The 23,694-nt window shown below is 43.5% G+C and overlaps 1 protein-coding gene across 2 annotated transcripts in view; it reads right to left on the bottom strand.

The window, feature by feature from the left end:
• LOC126335558 (uncharacterized) overlaps positions 1 to 23,694 on the bottom strand; it is a 637,852-nt gene that overhangs the window by 76,266 nt on the left and 537,892 nt on the right. For both annotated transcript variants that reach the window (XM_049998973.1, XM_049998974.1), the window contains one exon: positions 9,826 to 10,034. In XM_049998973.1, the coding sequence (XP_049854930.1) occupies positions 9,826 to 10,034 (209 nt within the window). The remainder of the gene's footprint in view (positions 1 to 9,825; positions 10,035 to 23,694) is intronic.

The raw sequence follows: 23,694 nt of genomic DNA, 5'->3' as shown, positions 1-23,694 counted from the left end.
AAAGTCGTAGAGAGAGACCAAGAGATGAATACACTAAACAGATTCAGAAGGATGTAGGCTGCAGTACATATTGGGAGATGAAGATGCTTGCACATGATAGAGTAGCAGGGAGAACTGCATCAAACCAGTCTTAGCTCCGAAGACCACAACAACAACAACAACAACAACACGGGGAGCAAAATAAATGATGATGGTCGAAGTAGAGAGGATATAAAATGTAGAGTGGCAATGGCAAGTAAATGGTTTCTGAAGATGAAAAATTTGTTAACATAGAGTATAGATTTAAATGTCAGGAAGTCGGAAGTATTTGTACGGATTGTAGCCATGTATGGAAGTGAAACATGGATGATAAATAGTTTGAACAAGAAGGGAATAGAAGCTTGCGAAATGTGGTGCTACAGAAGAATGCTGAAGATTAGATGGGTAGATCGCATTACTAATGAGAAAGTATTGAATAGGATTGGGGAGAAGAGAAGTATGTGGCACAACTTAACTAGAAGAAGGGATCGGTTGGTAGGACATGTTCTGAGGCATCAAGGGATCACCAATTTAGTATTGGAGGGCAGCGTGGAGAGTAAAAATCGTAGACGGAGACCAAGAGATGAATACACTAAACAGATTCAGAAGGATGTAGGCTGCAGTACATACTGGGAGATGAAGAAGCTTGCACATGATAGAGTAGCAGGGAGAACTGCATCAAACCAGTCTTAGCTCTGAAGACCACAACAACAACAACAACAACAACAACATGGGGAGCAAAATAACTGATGATGGTCGAAGTAGAGAGGATATAAAATGTAGAGTGGCAATGGCAAGGAAAGCGTTTCTGAAGATGAAAAATTTGTTAACATAGAGTATAGATTTAAATGTCAGGAAGTCGAAAGTATTTGTATGGAGTGTAGCCATGTATGGAAGTGAAACATGGACGATAAATAGTTTGGACAAGAAGAGAATAGAAGCTTTCGAAATGTGATGCTACAGAAGAATGCTGAAGATTAGATGTGTAGATCGCATTACTAATGAGGAAGTATTGAATAGGATTGGGAGAAGAGAAGTATGTGGCACAACTTAACTAGAAGAAGGGGTCGGTTGGTAAGACATGTTCTGAGGCATCGAGGGATCACCAGTTTAGTATTGGAGGGCAGCGTGGAGGGTAAAAATCGTAGAGGGAGACCAAGAGATGAATACACTAAGCAGATTAAGAAGGATGTAGGTTGCAGTAGGTACTGGGAGATGAAGAAGCTTGCACAGGATAGAGTAGCATGGAGATCTGCATCAAACCAATCTCAGGACTGAAGACCACAACAACAACGACAAACATGTCTTTTTGTGCGTGTAAAATGTTATAAATATGTTTTGGCAGTATGAATGATGCGTGAGTGTGGTTTAAGGTTAATATGAAGATAATTGTCTAACGAGTTCATGTAGTGGGATTTAGTGTGGGAACATTTCGAAGAAGTATGGATGTGGACAAAGGGGATTTTTGTACAATAGATTTGTAAAGTACGTTTATGGTAAAGGGCTAGTTAATTCAGATATAAATAACAAGAGTAAATAAATTTTATGCATAAACAAAACTTCAGCATATTAGATAATTACGTCGTTAAAAAGTGCAGTCGTAGGTTTACTATTTTGCGATTGGTGATTGATGAAAAGCGCGGAATGACGAGGGAGAATGTTGTTTTGCTATTGACTGTTGAGTAAACTGACCAATGGTAAAGCAATATTCCTCTCGCCCCTTTCTCTGCTGGAAAAGAAGACATAGAGTAGTCTAGAGAAGAGTTGGAGCCAAGCCATGAAATAGTTCGGACGTGTGTAGTAGTAGTTCCGATGGAAACAATAAGTTTCCTGATCTAGCAGTGTTTCATACATCAAAAGTGTTGGAAAGTGACGGCATAATTATTCCGATGTGTGTGTAACAAATTTAGGAATTTTTAAGTGAATTTTGTGACGAGAAAAAGACATATATTCCGTGTGGCGTATTGAGTAGGTCGGTGGCTAAAAACTGTGACTGCATTTGGTACCGACAGACTTAATATTTGGCGAGCTTTATCAATCAAAAACGATCAGTATTTTTGTAGCTAATACGTTTTCGGGAAATGCAACATCATAAACTTGCTTACGTGAGTGAAAGGGATGGTAAGTGGCTGTGTTAAAACTAGCAGGGGCTTGGCAATGAAAGTTGTTCACCTAAGTTTCAGAATATATTAATTAAGGACAAAATTCCCAACCTTTCATTTCGTGTGAAAACTTTCTCCCGAAACGTAGATTAGTGACCTTAATTGCAGCCTGGTTCACGTCGAAGTACAGGAGGTTTCACTCGGCTTCCCTACTGATGATCTGCTGAGACAATGTTCACAGGTAGTTGCAGGTTCGTCGTAAAGGGACGGAAGGAACCGCGTCGCCGCAAGGTGACTGTATAAAGCACCACACTATGCATACGGTATTCGAACATCATGGGTTTATTCTCTACCCTTCTAAAGTGCTGATAAGAGTGGTATCTGGCCGAGAAAAAAATCGTAACGTCCAAATAAAAAGGCGACCATGAATTAACGGTTATCATCGCTAAAAAAAAAAAAAACAGTAAATTATCGCTCATTTCACTCGAACAGTCCTTACATTTTTTGTCAGTCATCCTCTAACAACGGCCGTCAATTGATCACGTTTTGATATGACGTTCAGTGCGGAGTATATTAAAAACAGCACAGAAGTGAATATCGTTACATGCGCGACGATATTGTAACGAGGCACGGGCTGGGAACGATAAAATTTCCTTCTATTATTTTATCTCTCCCGTGTACGCAATATGGTCGCATATCATCCGATGTTACGGCTTCTCTTATCGGACGAGCTTTTGGGTAGTTTCTGTGTAAATATGTCACTCTGAATGCGTTGTATCGGCGTTGTTTTATGGAGCGCATTTTTTTGTAAGTCCATATCTCTGTTCTTTATTAATTCACACAGCTACACTAACAGTATCTCTGCTAAAAAAAAGTGGCATGGCTGTGTGATTCACTGTTCAAACAAAGTGTTTGCGCTTTTTACAGCGAGGGTTCATATAAATGAAAGCAAAAGACAAGAGGTGGACCAGTGAAAAGTTTTGAACAGAAAGACAAAAATGAAAGTAACTGTCTTGGGATGAAATGTACTCGTAGATAAACATTCAACCAATAAATAACTTATCGATTTACGAACAACGAATTCTCTAAGTGAACGCTTTTTACGGACTAGGAACTCCCTCAGAGAATCATATGCTAAATGAGTGACATGGAACGAGTTTTCACTGGCTGCGACCTACGAACTTCTCCTTGTTTGAAACTACTGATAAAAGAAATGACTCATAAACTTGGGCAACGTGGTACAGAGGAGAAAAAATGGTCTGGTGATACAAAAGGGTTGAGACAACAGTGTAGGTCACAATATTAGGTTTATTATTTTACATGAAGTCGAAACCGGTCATTAATAAATATTACAACGACTAGACTTTTGTTTTAATCCAAAAGAAGTGGTTGCCTCAGAATACTTATACTCCTTCAAAACTAACACACAGACTATCCGTTGGGACACCAGTCCGCACTGACACAGGTACTGACTTACAAACAGCCAACGTCAAGATTCCAGCTGAACCTCCTGGTAGTAATTCAAAACTGGCACCTTTCCGAAAGTCCCAGGTTCGTCTCCCATACCGGCACACAGTGTAAACTATCACTAAGCGCACACTAAGATACTGAGTGAAAACTCATTCTGGAAGATTTTAGTTCCTTTATAACTCGCTAACTTGGTTGTAGGAGGCAGAGAACTGAATTCCATTATTACTCTTTATTCTGTTAAGTAACTCGCAAAATTAAACAACTTTATGCTTCAGTAACTATATTTCAGTGCCTTTCAGGAACGTAGGATAGAAAATCAAATTGTCCGTACCCCAATCGCCCTGTAAAAACGGCCTTGAAAGCGTGTTTATGGCACATTTTGAATAGTCTTCTGGTTGATTTATAATACACTTCAGAATTTATAGTGAAAGGAAACACCAAATGTCACTCTGCAGCGGAGTGTGCGCTGATGTGAAACGTCCTGGCAGATTGATACTGTGTACCGGGCAGAGACCCGAACTCGGGACCCCTTCCTCTCACGGACAATTGTTCAGCCGCCTAAGATACCCAACCACGAATCGCAACCCGCTTTCGCAGCTTTACTTCTTCTTGTACCGCGTTCTTTCGAGAAACACCTTCCAATCTGTACCTAATCCCTGTCTCCGCTATTTCCTTTCTTCCAAGGGTGGAGTCCTGCAACTTTTTCCGGAGAACAAGGCACGATGTTGCGCCACAGAGTATAGCTGAGCGGAAAAGTTATTCACAAAGTACCCTCCGCCACACATCAGACAAGAAAGCGATTTAATATTGATATTTACTATCAAAAACGGTCCTGATCACAAATTATTTATTCCGGTGACCGGTTTCGACCACAACTGTGGTCATCTTCAGACCAATGAGGAAGAAGAACCTCCTCCTGATGGTAGTGATTTACCACCAGAAGGAGGTTCTTCCACATTAGTCTGAAGATGACCACAGTTGTGGTCGAAACCGTTCACCGCAATAAATAATTTGTGATCAAGACTGTTTTTGATAGTAAATATTAGTAATAACACTGATCACTGGTTGCTCCCACAATGTATCCAAAAGTAATGGATTTATATAGCATTGTGGTCCAGTTCTGAGCTGTCTAAAATTACTATTTTGTAATATTTTGAAAGTAAATATTAGTAATAACACTGATCACTGTTTGCTCGCACAATGTATTCAAAAGTAATGAATTTATATTGCATTGTGGTCCAGTTCTGAGCTGTGTCTAAAATTTCTACTTTCTAAGTCATCGGAAAGTCAGTTTAAAATCAGTTATAAATTTTATTCTCAACAGACATACAAGGAAGAGAACTAATAAAAACGCAGAAAAAAACATTCTGTCTCTGGTTTACTAAAACGATATGGCCGCATATTTTCGATGTTCTTTAATAAAAAGAGGACAAAACTGGCACCTGAATGAGTTAAGATATTTCGCAGTAAGCTCTTTGGATATATTCTTAGTAGGGTGTTGGTTGCCTCTGGTACACCTATAATACTACAACGTCAAAATGGCTAGAATATCAGGCTCGTATGTGGAGTGGGATATAACAAAGGAGCATGCTTCTGGCTTCAAATCTTCTGACTGGCTATATGGTGTCCTTTGCCTTTCTATACGACGTTGAAAATTTTGTTTGTGGGAAGCGGCTACCGAGAATGTACTTGATAATTCATGTTAGTCATTCAAGTCTTCGTCGTCACCTGTTATTCTCCTGCATGTTGGCGGTCTCAAAAAGGAATCATGAGGCGTGTTTCTCTTTTTTTAGTTATCGTCCTTAAAAAAATAAAACAAGTAGATTCTCCTTAGAAAATTTATTTCTACACAAAACCTTTACTTTAGTCTCCGTTTATACGTAGTTTCCATCTATACTAAGGCACTTGTGGTACCGTACAGCCAACTTTGAATACCACACTCGTAGATATCTGCTGCCTGAACATAACTTTTGATGATTTAAATACACACATCAGAAAAGGTTTTGAATCACTCGGTTCCCAGAACTCCTGAAGATAGACGTTGACTGTGAATATTGTATCGCAGCCACAGTCCCTTTGACTTTTCAGACATGTCACTAACCCCCCTCCCCCCATCCCCCCCCCCCCCCCAAGATGTAAACAACCATGCATGAGCAGCGCCTATTAGACGGAGGGGGTCCGACAGCCGATTAGTTCCAGTCATTCCACCAGGCAGTAGGTACACGGCTCGTATTGTATGTAGCTCAACCATCCCTAGACGAGCAATACCACGGTTCGATCGCATACTCATTGTTACTTTGTTCTAGGAAGGACTCTCAAGGGAAGTGTCCAGGTGTTTCGGAGTGAACCTAAGCGATGTTCTTCGGACATGGAGGAGATACAGAGAGACAGGAACTGTCGATAACATGCCTCGCCCAGGCCACCACTACTGCAGTGGATGACCGCTAACTATGGTTCAATGGTTCAAATGGCTCTGAGCACTATGGGACTTAACATCTATGGTCATCAGTCCCCTAGAACTTAGAACTACTTAAACCTAGCTAACCTAAGGACATCACACAACACCCAGCCACCACGAGGCAGAGAAAATCCCTGACCCCGCCGGGAATCAAACCCGGGAACCCGGGCGTGGGAAGCGAGAACGCTACCGCACGACCACGAGATGCGGGCGCTAACTATGGATTATGGCTCGGAGGGAGCCTGACAGCAACGCCACCATGTTGAATAATGCTTTTCGTGCAGCCACAGGACGTCGTGTTACGACTCAAACTGTGCGCAATAGGCTGCATTATGCGCATCTTCACTCCCGACGCCCATGACGAGGTCCATCTTTGCATCCACGACACCATGCAGCGCGGTACAGTTGGGCCACCAACGTGCCGAATGGACCGCTCAGGACTGGCATCACGTTCTCTTCACCGATGAGTGTCGCATATGACTTCAACCAGACGACCGTCGGAGACGTGTTTGGAGGCAACCCGGTCAGGCTGAATGCCTTAGACATACTGTCCAGCGAGAGCAGCAAGTTGCTTTGGGGTGGCGTTATGTGGGGCCAAAGTACGCCACTGTTGGTCATGGAAGACGCCGAAACGGCTGTACGATACATGAATGCCATCCTCCGACCGATAGTGCAGACATATCGGCAGCATACTGGCGAGGCATTCGTCTTCATGGACGACAATTGGCGCCCCCATTGTGCACATCTTGCGAATGACTTCCTTCAGGATAACGACATCGCTCGACTAGAGTGGCCAGCATGTTTTCCAGACGTGAAAACCATCGAACATGCCTGGGGTAGATTGAAAAGGGCTGTTTATGGACGACGTGACCCACCAACCACTCTGAGGGATCTACGCCGAATCGCCGTTGTGGAGTGGGACAATCTGGATCAATAGTGCCATGATGAACTTGTGGATAGTATGCCACGAAGAACACAGGCGTGCTACCGGGTATTAGAGATACTGGTGTGTACAGCAATCTGGACCACCACCTCTGAACGTCTCTCTGTATGGTGGTACAACATGCAATGTGTGGTTTTCTTGAGCAATAAAGAGGGCGGGAATGATGTTTATGTTGATCTCTATTCCAGTTTTCTGTACAGGTTCCGGAACTCTTGGGAACCGAAGCGATGAAAAATATTTTTTGCTGTGTGTATTATGTAATAGTTGCATTAAGGACTCTTCTTGACACTGATAGTGTAGGATAGTACGGAAATGGATGAGAGCTTTTCTTAAAGACGGCGGTAAGAATGTGCATTATGAAAAATAAAGTGGGCGACCTTCAGTAATTACTGACGATCTGGTGCAGAAAGTTGAAAAAGTGAGAGAGAACAGACGCTTTTAGATTGAGACGTTACGTGAAGAGTTTTGTCAAATCTGCTTTATGCACTTCTTACTGAACGTTTCAACTACTGAAAGTAATGGTCAGGCTACAGATTTCTATGACGACTGGTACTCAAAGCTGGTTGTACGACTCGAGAAGTGCCTTATATTGATGGGAGTTATATAGAAAAGTAGGTGAAAGTATGGACTTTCAGGTAAAAATAAAATTGCTATGAAAAGTCTAGTTGTTTTATTTTCATTTCGAAACGGTACTTACTTAAAAATCTGTACAGCCCAATCGTAAGTACTCATCATTCTGTTATTACTTGTAGTACGGGTTTCTCCGCATATTAACTTCCACTTGAATCATGAATTTCAATCACTCAGTACTATTTACCGCACAGGAGCGGCTTCTTGCAACTTTACATAAAATGTCCAGAATTCTGGCTGGTAACGTTAGCAATGTAGCTATCTTTGGAAATGTAGGCTAGTTTTGATTCGTGGAACATGTCCCTTGGAAAGCTCTCATTGAAGGAACATATGCTCTAGGTTTTTTGTTACGCACCTTTTCACAAAGGCCGCGATAAATTTAAAAGAATCGTATCGTTTCCACCAGGCTCTTATTTCCAATGAGCACTTAGTTAAGTACAACTAGCTGGTTTCGTGCATGTTCTCATCCTCAATTGTAGAACTTGATGTACAGACACGGACTTACGACGATCAGATATCCACGTCATTATGCATTTAAGAATGAGCGTACACTCGAAAATAGCTGTTAGTACTTAATAAAGAAGTCATTCGAATTGACGGCGAGGCGGGAGCAACATGGTGCATATCAAAATATCAACGGGTGTACTTACGGTCTACAATGTCCAACGGGCACAATATTTCGGCGATCATACATGTCGCCATCATCAGGTGAACTAACGGACTGAGATGACGACATGTATGATCGCCGAAATTGAAGGTGCATTCAAGTTCTAAGGTCTCCGATTTTTTTTCTCCGGACTGGAAAGAGATAGAAACATGCGCATTGTTTTAAAATGAGGCCGCGTTCATTGTCAATACGTCCCAGAGATGGCAGCACCGTACGGCAGATGAAATTTTACCGCCAGCGGCGAGAATGCGAACTGTTTCAAATACTTAAAATGGCGAAGTTTTCCTTATTTGAACAACGAGCAATCATTCGTTTTCTGAATTTGCGTGGCGTGAAACCAATTGAAATCCATCGACAGTTGAAAGAGACATGTGGTGATGGAGTTATGGATGTCTCGAAAGGGCGTTCGTGGGTGCGACAGTTTAATGACGGCAGAACATCGTGTGACAACAAACCGAAACAACCTCGGGCTCGCACAAGCCGGTCTGACGACATGATCGAGAAAGTGGAGAGAATTGTTTTAGGGGATCGCCGAATGACTGTTGAACAGATCGCCTCCGGAGTTGGCATTTCTGTGGGTTCTGTGCACACAATCCTGCATGACGACCTCAAAATGCGGAAAGTGTTATCCAGGTGGGTGCCACGAATACTGACGGACGACCACATGGCTGCCTGTGTGGCATGTTGCCAAGCAATGTTGATGTGCAACGACAGCACGAATGGGACTTTCTTTTCATCGGTTGTGACAATGGATGAGACGTGGATGCCATTTTTCAATCCAGAAACAGAGCGCCAGTCAGCTCAGTGGAAGCACACAGATTCGCCGCTACCAAAAAAAATTCGGGTAACCGTCAGTGCGGAAAAAATGATGGTGTCCATGTTCAGGGACAGCGAGGGCGTAATCCTACCCCATTGCGTTCCAAAGGGCACTACGGAATCAGGTGCATCCTACGAAAATGTTTTGAAGAACAAATTCCTTCCTGCACTGCAACAAAAACGTCCGGGAAGGGCTGCGCGTGTGCTGTTTCACCAAGACAACGCAGCCGCACATCGAGCTAACGTTACGCAACAGTTTCTTCGTGATAACAACTTTGAAGTGATTCCTCATGCTCCCTACTCACCTGACCTGGCTCCTAGTGACTTTTGGCTTTTCCTACAATGAAAGACACTCTCCGTGGTCGCACATTCACCAGCCGTGGTGCTATTGCCTCAGCGATTTTCCAGTGGTCAAAACAGACTACTAAAGAAGCCTTCGCCGCTGCCATGGAATCATGGCGTCAGCGTTGTGAAAAATGTGTACGTCTGCAGGGCGATTACGTCGAGAAGTAATGCCAGTTTCATCGACTTCGGGTGAATAGTTAATAAAAAAAAAACGGAGGCCTTAGAACTTGAATGCACCTCGTATTGTGCCCGTTGGACACTGTAGACCGGCAGTACACCCGTGGATATTTTGATTGTCAAATACGCCGGGAGAAACTCAAGAATAACATGATGCCTGTTGGTCTGCTGACTGTGAAGGGTGTCTCCGGGTACTCACCAATCATGAGGAGTGAGACGGTGAGGTGCTCCCTGCCGCTGGCCTTCATCGCGCCCAGCACCGTCCCGACGACGGCGCAGCAGACGCCCACGAAGGCGATCATGACGATGAACCACCGGATGGAAACCGTCTGCGTGACGACGACGCCGCAGCACGACTTGGGCTCCTCTTCGGGCGAGTAGTGCTGGCCGCGTGGTGCCCGCCTGGATCTGTAACACAGGCGGTACAGGCGTTACTCACACTCTCAGGGAACTGGGCGACAGTAATTTGTCCAAATCTACAAAGGGCGAATTACCCTTAAACAACAGTTGAAGAGAAAAATAGCGAATAGTAAACAAACCAACTTTCTGTCCGATGGAGAGGGAGAAGAGAGAGAAACGCAAGAGGAGAGGCAATATGCGTAAAAATATGAAGACTCTTATTTCACTACGAACAACGGGAATAAATTGAGACAGTTGGTGGGTGAGTCAGTGAAGACGAGCTAACTACACAATGTGACTGAAACGTATTTATATCACTTGATGAGAAAATGAAATTTAATAAAAATAATGGAACCCAACTTATGATAGGCGACCCACAATGCTAATAAGGATGGTGTTATTGATCGGCGACTCCATCTACGAATAAGTATGTGATGTGGGCACCTGGAGCCGCAGGCGGTAATCCGCAAAAAAACGTAATCGCACAGCATATGAAACTAAAAAAAACTCTATCACTTTTCACCGATTAGTGTCGACACAGCTGTGTCGATTGACGGCAGTCTTGATGACGGTTCACTCTTACGGGAGAGGTCAGTGTGGTAAGTGCTATGTCCAGCGATTACAATGAAATATCGATCAGCCACCTGTATCTAGGCAGTTGCAGCTTCCAGTTGCGGTGTCTTCTGCCTCAACTAACTATCGTGGACTTTAGTTGCCTGTGATTACGGACGTGATGTTCGTGAAATATAATTCTTCGGACCATGTGTAGCTAGACGCAAAGGTCATCGTGATTGTCTTGCCTCATGGTAGCCATCACAAATTCGGTCCCGTAATGTACATTTTAGCAAGCTAGCACACACACACACACACACTTTCATGGTAAACCTACAATTAACGTAAAGCACAAAGATTATTTACGAAGAGTAAATATTCTTTGTACGTAGGTTCATAGTTTGTTTATTCTGAAACGAAGAGCACATAGACACCGACCGAGCGCGGATGCGCCTACATGTGTGTGTGTGTGTGTGTGTGTGTGTGTGTGTGTGTGTGTGTCAGAGAGAGAGAGAGAGAGAGAGAGAGAGAGAGAGATTAATCTGTCATGGATACCACGAGGCAGTCCAGCTACATATGGCCCAGAAAATAATGTTACTGTTACTGATTGTTACTGATCATGAGCCCGCCGTGTATTGCAAAACTAATTAATCGTACGATCAGTTGCATAAAAATTGACTGGTTGCATATTATACCTACATAAATCGCCAGTTTAAATCACAACTGTGGATATGAAGAAATGTGTATTTTCGGTCACCGCAGTTGTTAGACTAGTGTAGTGCTATCTTATTGTGCATTTATTATGTCCCATAAATAACGCCGATACAATAGGAATGAATTCTAATGTAAAAATACTCTAAAACTGTTTAATGTCGGATTCATAGTTTTGAGGACCTGGGTCGACTGGTGACAGTGCCAACGACATTAAAATGAAAGGTTGTTGCAAAGAACTCTTAGAGTTTTCTGCAACCTTCAAACGCGCCAGAAATAATTTACTATCTCTTTATTTTCTTTTTTTGAGTCATCGGTCACTCCCTCGTTCGATGCGGCCCACCAAGAATTCCTCTCTTACACCAATCTCTTAAATTCAGAGTAAAATGTGCAACCTACGTCCTCAATTATTTGCTGTGTATATTCCAATCTCTGTCTTCCACTACAGATTCACCTTCGACAGCTCCCTCTAGTACCGTGGAAGATATTCCGTGACGTCTTAACAGATGTCTCACCATCCTGTACCTTCTTCTTGTCAGAGTTTTCCACATACTCCTCTCCTCGTTTGCGGAGAACCTCCTTACTGTTTACCTTATCGGTCTGGGATACAGCTAGCAAAGTGATACATTCTGCTCGTGACAGGTACAGGAATGTATTCTCATAGAACTACCAAATCGCTGTTCGGTAATTTTGTAAGATGGGATCATGGAAACCATTTTTATCGTTTTAAGCAATGCGAAGTTGCGCGTGTAGTGTCGTAGTGCGTCAATGGAGTGAACAGATTGTAGACTGAACAGAGACAGAGCAACAAACACCTCAGTGTGTTTCGTGGGCTAGCTCGCAGTGCAGGCGAAACGACCGGGCAAATCGTTCCTAATGCGAGCAGAGCCGGCCCTCCGCGGTCAGTGGTCGCCTACGCAGAGGCCGTGGATCTCAATAAGCGCGGGCAGCCGACCTCCCAGGGGAGCGCCACCGGAGCCCCTGCTTGTGTACAGAGCGCCGCTTCTGCAGAGACTGAGTGCTGCGGTAGCTGGCTGCGAGGCGCAGGGCACCCGCAGCCGCGGGAAAAGAACGTGCTGCTCTCGGAAAGGTGTGTTTCCCGAGCTAGGCGCTCGCGCAGTGGAAAGGATACAGATACAAACTAAGGCCTGGATTACGCAGCCACCCGCTATGTGATGTTAATGTCACTCCAGCGCACGTATCCCAACGGCGTCAATTTGTAAAAGGTCGCCCGATTTCGTACTTTCTCTAACTGCAATACAAATATTCTGGCTACTTTTCACCTTCGTGATCAGGAGGACCACGCGTGGAATCAGAGGGAGAGGGGCATCTGGTCCGACTAACTGATGCTCCCTTTTCTGATTCATTCGCGAAAGGCGTGTGGGAAGACACGTTGTCGGTAACTGTGGTGTGCGTACTGTAAGACCTCTAGTACACACACCATCAGATTATTTGACTTGTCGCACTAACGAAGTAGGCGAGTGCCAGCATTATCTCTCTTGGTCTTATCGTGACGTGTTTATCTTCTGCCGTTAGACGATAGAAATGCCACTTGCACGCTTAGAGTAGCAGATTGATGGTGACCAACTTTAAACAGAACTTGATTAATTTTCACACACATTTATTAAAATAATAAAAAATATAGACATCACTTAACTTGATTCTGGATTCTGTTTCCAATTGACAATCTGAAGTTCCTTTGGTCTTGGTACGTTAATCTTATTCTCACATATCTCTGATACTTGACAAAGTGTCTGTTCATTTACCTTCATGGCTATGTACAGGAAAATGGTAATCTTATTCGGCGCAGACTGAAACTTGACTACAGACAAATGCAGACTAATGCAGACTGACTAATCGGAGGTCTGTACACTAGTTATAATACCACGAGCGTTCAAGTATCACTGTGCGAGTGTGATCCGCGAGGAGAAAAGGTTCTACGTTACCAGCAACCTCATTGGCTGCGTTACATATTAATACGTGGATCGGCGGAAGCAGAATTTGGTCCGTCTCTAAGACAGCGCCATCTCGTAGTGCGGAGACGGACGAGCGCTGCGCCTGCGCTGTTGTGCTTAGCGGGGCGTGCTCTAGTGGTAAAATTGTGTACGCGCTGAGTACGCGGAACTATGTACACAACAGTAACTCTCTGTGTCAGCTCTGATTTCTCAAATTTTCTGGTCATGGTCATTTCCCGACTCTTGGAAGGAACTAATACGTTCTCCGACTCTTCCCGGAAAGTACCCTCCCGGAACTTCCGCAGTAAACCTCCCCGTGATGCATAATGCCTCTTTTGTAGCGTCTGTCACTGAAGTTCCTTCAGCACCTCTGTAGAGCTGTCACGCAGACCTTGAGTCCCATGACGAAATACGTCGTTCTTCGTTGGGTCTGTCCTCTCAGTGGCCGAGCGGTTCTAGGCGCTTCAGTTTGGAACGGCGCTGCTGCTACGGTCGCATGTTCGATACCTGCCTCGGGCATGGATGTACGCGATTCCTTAGGTTAGTTAGGTTTAAGCAGTCCTAAGTCTAAGGGACTGATGACCTTAGATGTTAAGTCCCATAGTGCTTTGAGCCATTTCTCCCCTCTCAGTCGTACCTGGTAAGTGTCCAATTTCAGAGCAGTGGATCTGTTTTTCGACGAATGCGCAATATGTTACATTGGTTAACTTTCAGTGTCAGCCCTCTGCAGGTCATTCTGCAAGAACAGTACTCAACAATCGGTTGCTCAGCTGCCTTGTAAGCAAGTTCATGGGTGGATGAATAATATTTTTGAAGATTCTTCTTATGTATCTCATTCTGATATCGGCATTTCCCACTATTTGTTTTATGTGGTCATTCCACTTAAGGTCGCTCTGCATAGTTACTCGTAGATAATTTCACAACAGATTCTGTTTCCAGTAATTTGTCATTAACAGTGTAATTTCAGGGCAGTGGATCTATTTTTCGACGAATGCGCAATATGTTATATTTATTAAGTTTCAGGGTCAGCCGTCTGCAGGTCATTCTGCGAATCGATATCGTCTCCTGGTGTGGCTACGTTCTTCAGACAACCGTATCATTTGCGAACGGTCTTAAAGAGCTTTCGACGCTTTCTACTAGATCATTTATATACATTGTAAACAGTAACGATCTTGCGGTACTCCAGAAATTACATTCACATCTGACGATTTTATTACGATAAGAGTGACGCGTTGAGTTTTATGTGCATGGAAGTTTTGAATCTAGCAGTAAATCTGATCCGAGACTGTAAAATCGTATTTTTTTAAGTAATGGGCAGTGCGGGAGGGTGTGAGATGCCTTCCTGAAGTCAAAGAATACGGCTGCCATTGTGTACGGTGCTACGGCTCCCACGGAGCAACACAGTCTGTTGAGATTCGCAAACTCTCTGTTTGTGGAACACTTTTTGATTTTTATGGAGGAGATTTTTCAAACGTTCAACCTCGACATTTCGGCCTTGTTTACGCAATGTTGTTCAGGTCAAATTGGGAGGCCAATAAAAGAACGTGCAGGCGATAATTAACGCCACAGAAATTTAAACAAAAATGTAAAATCTGTGGTACGAGAACACCAGGAAGAATGTTACCACGATCGATCCTACCCAAAGAAAGTAATATGTATAGAAGGAAAGTCCGGGAACCCGTCGAAATATGTAAGAATGAGTGCAATCACAACAACAACATCTCTTCCGGTTTTCTTGGCTTCCCGCTATCAAGGAAGTAATAAGACACAGAAAGGTATACAAATATCAGGAAGGTACCTTGATGACATGACAACAATAATATTTTGGTAACATTCTTTGTTTCTTTCACTACCTAGTGTCACTACCCAATGACGATGGCCGACCAACGGTAGCCCGAATAATTCCGTCCAATAAATCCAGTTCCTCGAAAAAGTGCGGGAAAACATTTATTAACAGTTGATGAGTCAATGATGCAAATTGTGTTCAGCCATCCGTGGACAGTGGAAGACCTCTGAAGGAGAAGAGGAGTCACAGTGTCAACTTGTGATGTCTGGAGAGGCACAAAATGCGTCATAATCTCCCAGAAGATTTTGTCTTCAAACAGATGCTGCATTTCTGGATCATATTTTCATACCTAGAATTTACCTTGTGTTTTGCTGTCACATTTTACCGCACGAAGGTTGTAGGACTTGACGAGCAATGAAATGATTACGAGATAACATTGGTAGGTGAGGAGAAGGGGATTGCTCTCTCCCACATCAAGATGTTTAACTCTTCTTTTCCAGTCCCTCTGCGTTACGCGCTCGCTTCCACCACTGATCACTGCTCTCCCTTGTGCTGCTTCTATTGCATAGGGACAAAATTGATATGAAGAGCTCGTATGAGTGTAGTATAAATTATTTACTTCACGTTCACTAGTAAACATCTACAGTACTGGCGATTAAAATTCCTACACCACGAAGATGACGCGCAACAGACGCGAAACCGACAGGAAGAAGATGCTGTGATATGCAAATTATTAACTATTCAGAGCATTCACACAACGTAGGCGCTGGCGACGACACCTACAACGTGCTGATATGAGGAAAGTTTCCTACCGATTTCTAATACACAAACAGCAGTTGACCGCCGCTGCCTGGTGAAACGTTGTTGTGATGCCTCGTGTAAGGAGGAGAAATGCGTACCATCACGTTTCCGACTTTGATAAAGGTCGGATTTTAGCCTATCGCGATTGCGGTTTACCGTATCGCGACATTGCTGCTCAAGTTGGTTGAGATCCTATGACTGTTAGCAGAATATGGAATCGGTGCGTTCAGGAGGGTAATACGGAATGCCGTGCTGGATCCCAACGGCCTCGTATCACTAGCAGTCAAGATGACAGGCATCTTATCCGCACGGCTGTAACGGATCGTGCAGCCACGTCTCGATCCATGAGTCAACAGACGGGGACGTTTGCAAGACAACAACCTTCTGCACGAACAATTCGACGACGTTTGCAGCAGCATGAACTATCAGCTCGGAGACCACGGCTGCGGTTACCCTTGACGCTGCATCACAGACAGGAGCGCCTGCGATGGTGTACTCAACGACGAACCTGGGTGCACGAATGGCAAAACGTCATTTTTTCGGATGAATCCAGGTTCTCTTTACAACATCATGATGGTCGCCTTCGTTTTTGGCGACATCGCACAATGGAAGCGTCATCGTCATACTGGCTTATCACCCGGCGCGATGGTATGGGGTGCCACTGGTTACACGTCTCGGTCACCTCTTGTTCGCATTGACGGCACTTTGAACAGTGGACCTTACATTTCAGATGTGTTACGACCCGTGGCTCTACCCTTCATTCGATCCCTGCCAAACCCTACATTTCAGCAGGATAATGCACGACCGCATGTTGCAGGTCCTGTACGGGGCCTTCTGGATACAGACAATGTTCGACTGCTGCCCTGGTCAGCAGATTCTCCAGATCTCTCACCAACTGAAAACGTATGGTCAATGGTCTCCGAGCAACCGGCTCGTCGCAGTACGCCAGTCACTACTCTTGATGAACTGTGGTATCGTGTTGAAGCTGTATGGGCAGCTGCACCTTACACCCCATTCAAGCTCTGTCTTACTCAATGCCCAGGCGTATCAAGGCCGTTATTACGGCCAGAGGTGGTTGTTCTGGGTACTGATTTCTCAGGATCTATACACCCAAATTTCGTGAAAATGTAATCACATGTCAGTTCTAGTATAATATATTTGTCCAATTAATACCCGTTTATCACCTGCATTTCTTCTTGGTGTAGCAATTTTAATGGCCAGTAGTGTACATGACTGGGAGATTTCGATCCCGATGATATATAGTGGTGTGACAATCTAGAAAAATGATTTTTTTTATCTTATACGTTTGATGATCACCTGTGATATCGTGAAGTGGCGCTGTGTACAGCGGTGTTTCTGCCCTGAGGACAACGCGCCTAATATCGAAAATTAGAATTGAAGAATGGTAATAGAAAACATTCCAGTTGTCATTTTTTGTTTGAAAAACACGTTTTCAGTGCTACTGTGTGCTCGGTACTCCGTTGCATGTCTGTCTCAAGTGTCAAATCATGGAGTAAATCTTTCAAACATTCGTTACTAGAAGATGTATTGTCTTTCCGCCAAGTGCTTCCCTCAGAAGCTCCAAATGCCACTCCAATAAATACAGCGGACTGCTTTGATCTTAAAGATGCTACTGAAACATTGGCAACGCAGACTAGGTTGGTTGGTTTTGGGGGAAGTAGACCAGTCAGCGTGGTCATCGGTCTCATCGGCTTAGGGAAGGATGGGGAAGGAAGTCGGCCGTGCCCTTTCAGAGGAACCATCCCGGCATTTGCCTGGAGTGATTTAGGGAAATCACGGAAAACCTAAATCAGGATGGCCGGACGCGGGATTGAACCATCGTCCTCCCGAATGCGAGTCCGGTGTCTAACCACTGCGCTACCTCGCTCGGTCACGCAGACTAGGATCTCCAAATAAAGTACGAACAAAGGGTCTCACGTCAATCTCAGAAAGCTAGTCAAAGCAGAAAACACTGTGTCAGATAAAGGCTATGTTGCCGTTCACCTGAAAGACCAGCGATGTTTATCAGCTGCGAAACGGTAAAAACCTGTTGGCGTTGATGCCACTTCTTCCTGTATTGCTGCCACTTCTTTCTTCAACAGTGCAGGGAGTTTTACAATAAACTTTGCAACATCTGATCCAACGATTGAAGTTAATTAAGAAACCGAAATTTATACTGGCAGACTCTTTTCATGGATTTAATTGTCTTAGTCTACGGTAAAAAATGTAAAAGAAATCAGAAATGTGTTTCGTTGACTACAGTTCTACTGCTTAAAATGTTTCTGCCCTATTCCTGTGTTTGTTTTATTGAAAATAAAACGTAGTATCTATGTGTTAATAACACTTGGAACAATAATTTTCTTACTGACGCTTAGCACCAGTCAATGTTCTGATATAATTTATTTTGTAACTTGTCTCATTATTTCGCGGAGTGTAAACGTGGCAGTATAATGCGATATTACAATACATTCTTGAAATGCTTTCTTAAATTTTTGTGTACACATACGTTTTGTACAAGAAAAGATACATTTATTTTTTGATTCCCTCAAAAATGTGAGATCTGCCACTTAGAACACTTTCCATTTCCACTCTTCAACAGTAATTTCAGTATTTACTTATAAACTTATTAATCTTCTCGCGGGCATCTCCTGTTTCTTAAAACAAAACTGCCTATAAAATACACAAATATTCGGGCCTTATTACCGTACAGCAACGTAAGCTATTACTCGATACAGAGCTACTGAGTAGCTGTAAGACCATTTGAAATGGTTATGACAAGCCGTTGGTTCTCAACAGCACCAGTAACAGGAGTTGACTAGTAAGCTGCGGTTCGCTCCACGTTACAGAGTCCAAGGTTCGAAAAGAGTCAAACGTCTAGCTAAACATTACTTGTTTCAATAATATGTCTTCTTTAGCAAGCACCATGCTGATACGGAAACAGGGCATACTCAGACAATCATCTGTCACCGGCTTCATTTTTGTTGGACATACTCCATGTTCGATCGTAGTCGGATAAGCAATGCTGATATCATAATTATCTATCGGAAATTGAAGTCTTGTCCGCAACTTAACACGCTAACACAGAGAATAATTGTTAATCACGAGCACTATGTTTTGTCCTCCGGCTTTCTCGAGTGCGCCCTGCGCCAATATCCTCAAGTTTGGTTGCCAGCGGCAAGTTACTTCCGTACCGGGTGGTTTGCTGTTTCCGTGATTGAATTCTAACATGGTTCCATTAACGAGAGAGAGCTTATGCCTTTCCCCTGCCTTCCTCGATTGAGCTTTCATACTCGTCAATGCGCTTTCCTTTATAAATCAGTAAGTAAATCACAAATCTGCTGCCATGTTAGCGATTATTGGTTACTATATACATGGGAGACAAAAACCAGTGCGTGTACATTGTTTCCAATAGATTATTTCCTTTGCCTCCTCGGTTTGATATTTATCTACCAACTTAATTTTTATCACTTTCTCAGGAAAATGTGTTGCAGTAGCTACCTGAGTATTGAGCGTCATTTAAGTCTGCTTCTTCTTCTTTTCACTTGCCTCTGCTTAGGACCATGAGCCTCGTTTTGTCTCTGCACGAGGATTTTCTGTTTCTTGTTAGCCCAGAAAGCTATCATTTTCTGGCTATGGGCAAGCTTCCTCTCCTCTATTCACTTCCGGCTGCCGGTTACTGTGCTCTTTTCACTGGTAAGGGACACTGGGAATTCCAATTCCAGTTTACACGATTTCCAGTGAAATTTCATGTCCCTTCCACCTGCCGAGGTGAACGTCCTATTCATGAATCTGCAGCGTTCATTTGGGTCTAATGCCCATAGACAGCCAATTGCCAATCGCCTTTCCCCCCGAGATATGAGATGGTACTACTCACTGTTGTCTCTGGCTACCTCTTTTCTTATTGGCCCTTTTATCAGGGGAGCGAAAGACTATTTACAATTTGTACAGAAACCAGATGGCAGTTATAAGAGTCGAGGGACATGAAACGGAAGCAGTGGTTGGGAAGGGAGTGAGACAGGGTTGTAGTCTCTCCCCGATGTTATTCAATCTGTATATTGAGCAAGCAGTGAAGGAAACAAAAGAAAAATTCGGAGTAGGTATTAAAATTCATGGAGAAGAAATAAAAACTTTGAGGTTCGCCGATGACATTGTAATACTGTCAGAGACAGCAAAGGACTTGGAAGAGCAGTTGAACGGAATGGACAGTGTCTTGAAAGGGGGATAGAAGATGAACATCAACAAAAGCAAAACGAGGATAATGGAATGTAGTCGAATTAAGTTGGGTGATGCTGAGGGAATTAGATTAGGAAATGAGACACTTAAAGTAGTAAAGGAGTATTGCTATTTGGGGAGCAAAATAACTGATGATGGTAGAAGTAGAGAGGATATAAAATGTAGACTGGCAATGGCAAGGAAAGCGTTTCTGAAGAAGAGAAATTCGTTAACATCGAGTATAAATTTAAGTGTCGGGAAGTCATTTCTGAAAGTATTGGTGTGGAGTGTAGCCATGTATGGAAGTGAAACATGGACGATAGATAGTTTGGACAAGAAGAGAATAGAAGCTTTCGAAATGTGGTGCTACAGAAGAATGCTGAAGATTAGATGGGTAGATCACATAACTAATGGGGAAGTATTCAATAGGATTGGGGAGAAGAGAAGTCTGTGGCACAACTTGACCAGAAGAAGGGATCGGTTGGTAGGACATGTTCTGAGGTATCAAGGGATCACCAATTTAGTATTGGAGGGCAGAGTGGAGGGTAAAAATCGTAGAGGGAGACCAAGAGATGACTACACTACGCAGATTCAGAAGAATATAGGTTGCAGTAGGTACTGGGAGATGAAGAAGCTTGCACAGGATAGAGTAGCATGGAGAGCTGCATCAAACCAGTCTCAGGACTGAAGACCATAACAACAACATTAGGGGAGCACAAAATATTTCAATGTGATCCTTCGATTCAACGCATACCGGTACCTCCATCCTTCAAGTTTCTGGAATTCTTTAATTCAGCGCTTCAACTCAAGGTTCCCAATACGAACTTAATACATTCTTAGGCAAATAAATCCGTAGCTTTCGCAACATCACAGTTTCTGTTTTATCATTAAAGCGTTTAAAAATACTGTAAAGTATTCGGAATAATATAACAAACGTATGCAGTACGTTCGCTTCATAAACAGAAAACAATGTATTAAAAATCTAAATCAAGTGTATCGTAGTCGCTTCCACTGTAAGCGCTTCCAAACAAATCATAATTCGGATGAAGGGTTTGACAGTTCCTACCACGCTCATGCATTCTGTTAGCTGTCACATATAAGGAATGGCCTACACTCAAACGCCCATGGCGGAAACAGTCACGCCTTACGATTTACATATTCACAGCTCTCCCCTTAAGAAGCATACTTGCTCTCAGACAAAAATGTAAAAATGAGGATAAAGGCTCTTCAAAGGATATGTCATTATCGTTAACACTAATAAATGAAAAGTACCAGTTTGCTTTTGTTCTAATATTGTAGAACCAAACTGGTGCTTTTCATTTATTATAATGTTGTTGTGCCAAGAACCGACGGAAGATTCTGTTAATATCGTTACTACTAATATATGTATTTTTTGGTCCAACTCATGCAGCGACAAGACATTTTATTTTATTGGGAAAATGGGCACATAATTATATTGTGCTCCTTTCCGAAGCACTGACAGATATAATAAAGAGTTATAAAGCTCATTGTTTCCTCTACAGTGTCGTAGTTATTCTTCTCAAATGATGATCGATTATTTTTGATCAATTTCATTAGCGAATGCATGTATTATGACGTTGCAGCTAAAATGCTTAACGCCTTAAAGAAGTATCTACATGACAACAGAGGGTGAAGACCACATAACTCCTTGCTTTTGCGCATTCAGTAATATCTTTCCGATGAATTACCCCAGAAAATTATTGCGTAAGATGTCACCGAATGAAATATACAACACATGTCAAAAGGTTCCTTCGTTTGTTTCCAAGACTAGCATCTGTACGAAGAGGAAAAGTAATTGTAATTGCTTGAGAGGCTCAGTAACAAGCTTCTTGTGTGATGTCCTTAGGTTAGTTAGGTTTAAGTAGTTCTAGGGGACTGATGACCCCAGATGTTAAGTCCCGTAGTGCACAGAGCCGTTTGAACCATTTGAACCTGCGAGGAGATGACACCTTGAGGCCTGTTAGCTGTACCCTGTTAGATGTACAGTGACATCTGCACAGTATAAGAACCTCCTTGTGCCGCACGTGAGTCCAACTACGCAAGAACACAACTGTGTCCACAGCATTCTGATGGGGCGACACCACATGCCGCTTGCCAAGTGAAATTTGCTTCGAGAAACGTTCAGTAACGACCGCATCACCTGCAGGCAGTTTCAAGGTGCGTGGCCTTCCAAAAGCCCCCGACCTCAATCCTCATGCCTTCCGGTCCTGGAGACATCTCAAAGATCGCATCTTTCAGGGATGTATTTGGACTCTTTCTGATCTGGAGGAGAGCATACGACGAAATATCCTTCTGATTACACTGGATGTGCTGCCAACAACTGTCGATCATGCCGTGATACGGAAGTCGCTTGTTTCAAAGTCAGGAGACCATACAGAATCTTGTATCCCGCATGGAAGGCGGCGCTTGAGTCTGCTCCTGTAAACTGAATGGTAGGCCGAATGTAGGAAGTGGGTAGGAGCAGTAAAAGGTGAAAATCTCTCGTACTGCTCTTAGAAATGGTTTTACATATCACAATATTAACTGAATACATAACTTTTCACTGAGGTGCGAAGCCTTAGACCCGTCGTAAGTAGTACATAGCCTCAATAGCGAAGTGTCCCGGCCGTCTGCTCTTGATCAGAAAGGGGAGAATCTGCAGCGGAGCTCGTAGATCTGGACAGCGCCTGCTAGAGGGCGCTGTCGTCGGTGTCTCGTAGTGCCAACTTACGAACTTGCCCCTACGCCACGGCATCGTTGCTATCGATACCACAGAGAACACATATTGTAGCGTAAGACTGTATCATAAATAAACGAACCAGAACCACTGTTATTACGTATTCGCTCGTTCCTCACCCTTTCTAGCACCCACATCACATTCTGAGTGCTTCCAGCATATTTTTACCTGATGACAGAAAGTGTCCGCGAGCGTACTCATTAATACCAACGATGTTTCAGCGTTCTGCAATGTATACAGCCCCCACTGCGGTACCGTCAGTTTTATTATAACCACGAGGCACTAGGTAAGGACCGCACTGCAGTTCCTTCTCTAAATCCTCGCACAAATGAAAAAATGGCTGACATCGAAATTAGTGTCCAAGAAATGGAAAAGCAACTGGAATCACTCAACAGAGGAAAGTCCACTGGACCTGACGGGATACCAATTCGATTCTACACAGAGCACGCGAAAGAACTTGCCCCCCTTCTAACAACCGTGTACCGCAAGTCTCTAGAGGAACAGAAGGTTCCAAATGACTGGAAAAGAGCACAGGCAGTCCCAGTCATCAAGAAGGGTCGTCGAGCAGATGCGCTAAACTATAGACCTATATCTCTGACGTCGATCTGTTGTAGAATTTTAGAACATCTTTTTTGCTCGCGTATCATGTCGCTTCTGGAAACCCAGAATCTAATCTGTAGGAATCAACATGGCTTCCGGAAACAGCGATCGTGTGAGACCCAAATCGCTTTATTTGTTCATGAGACCCATAAAGTACTACATACTGGCTCCTAGGTAGATGCCATTTTCCTTGACTTCCGGAAGGCGTTCGATACAGTTCCGCACTGTCGCCTGATAAACAAAGTAAGAGCCTACGGAATATCAGACCAGCGGTGTGGCTGGATTGAAGAGTTTTTAGCAAACAGAACACAACAT

The sequence above is a fragment of the Schistocerca gregaria genome, chromosome 2 (genome assembly GCF_023897955.1).
Source record: "Schistocerca gregaria isolate iqSchGreg1 chromosome 2, iqSchGreg1.2, whole genome shotgun sequence".
NCBI lineage: Eukaryota > Metazoa > Arthropoda > Insecta > Orthoptera > Acrididae > Schistocerca > Schistocerca gregaria.
This window is presented reverse-complemented; position numbering and strand designations above follow the sequence as displayed.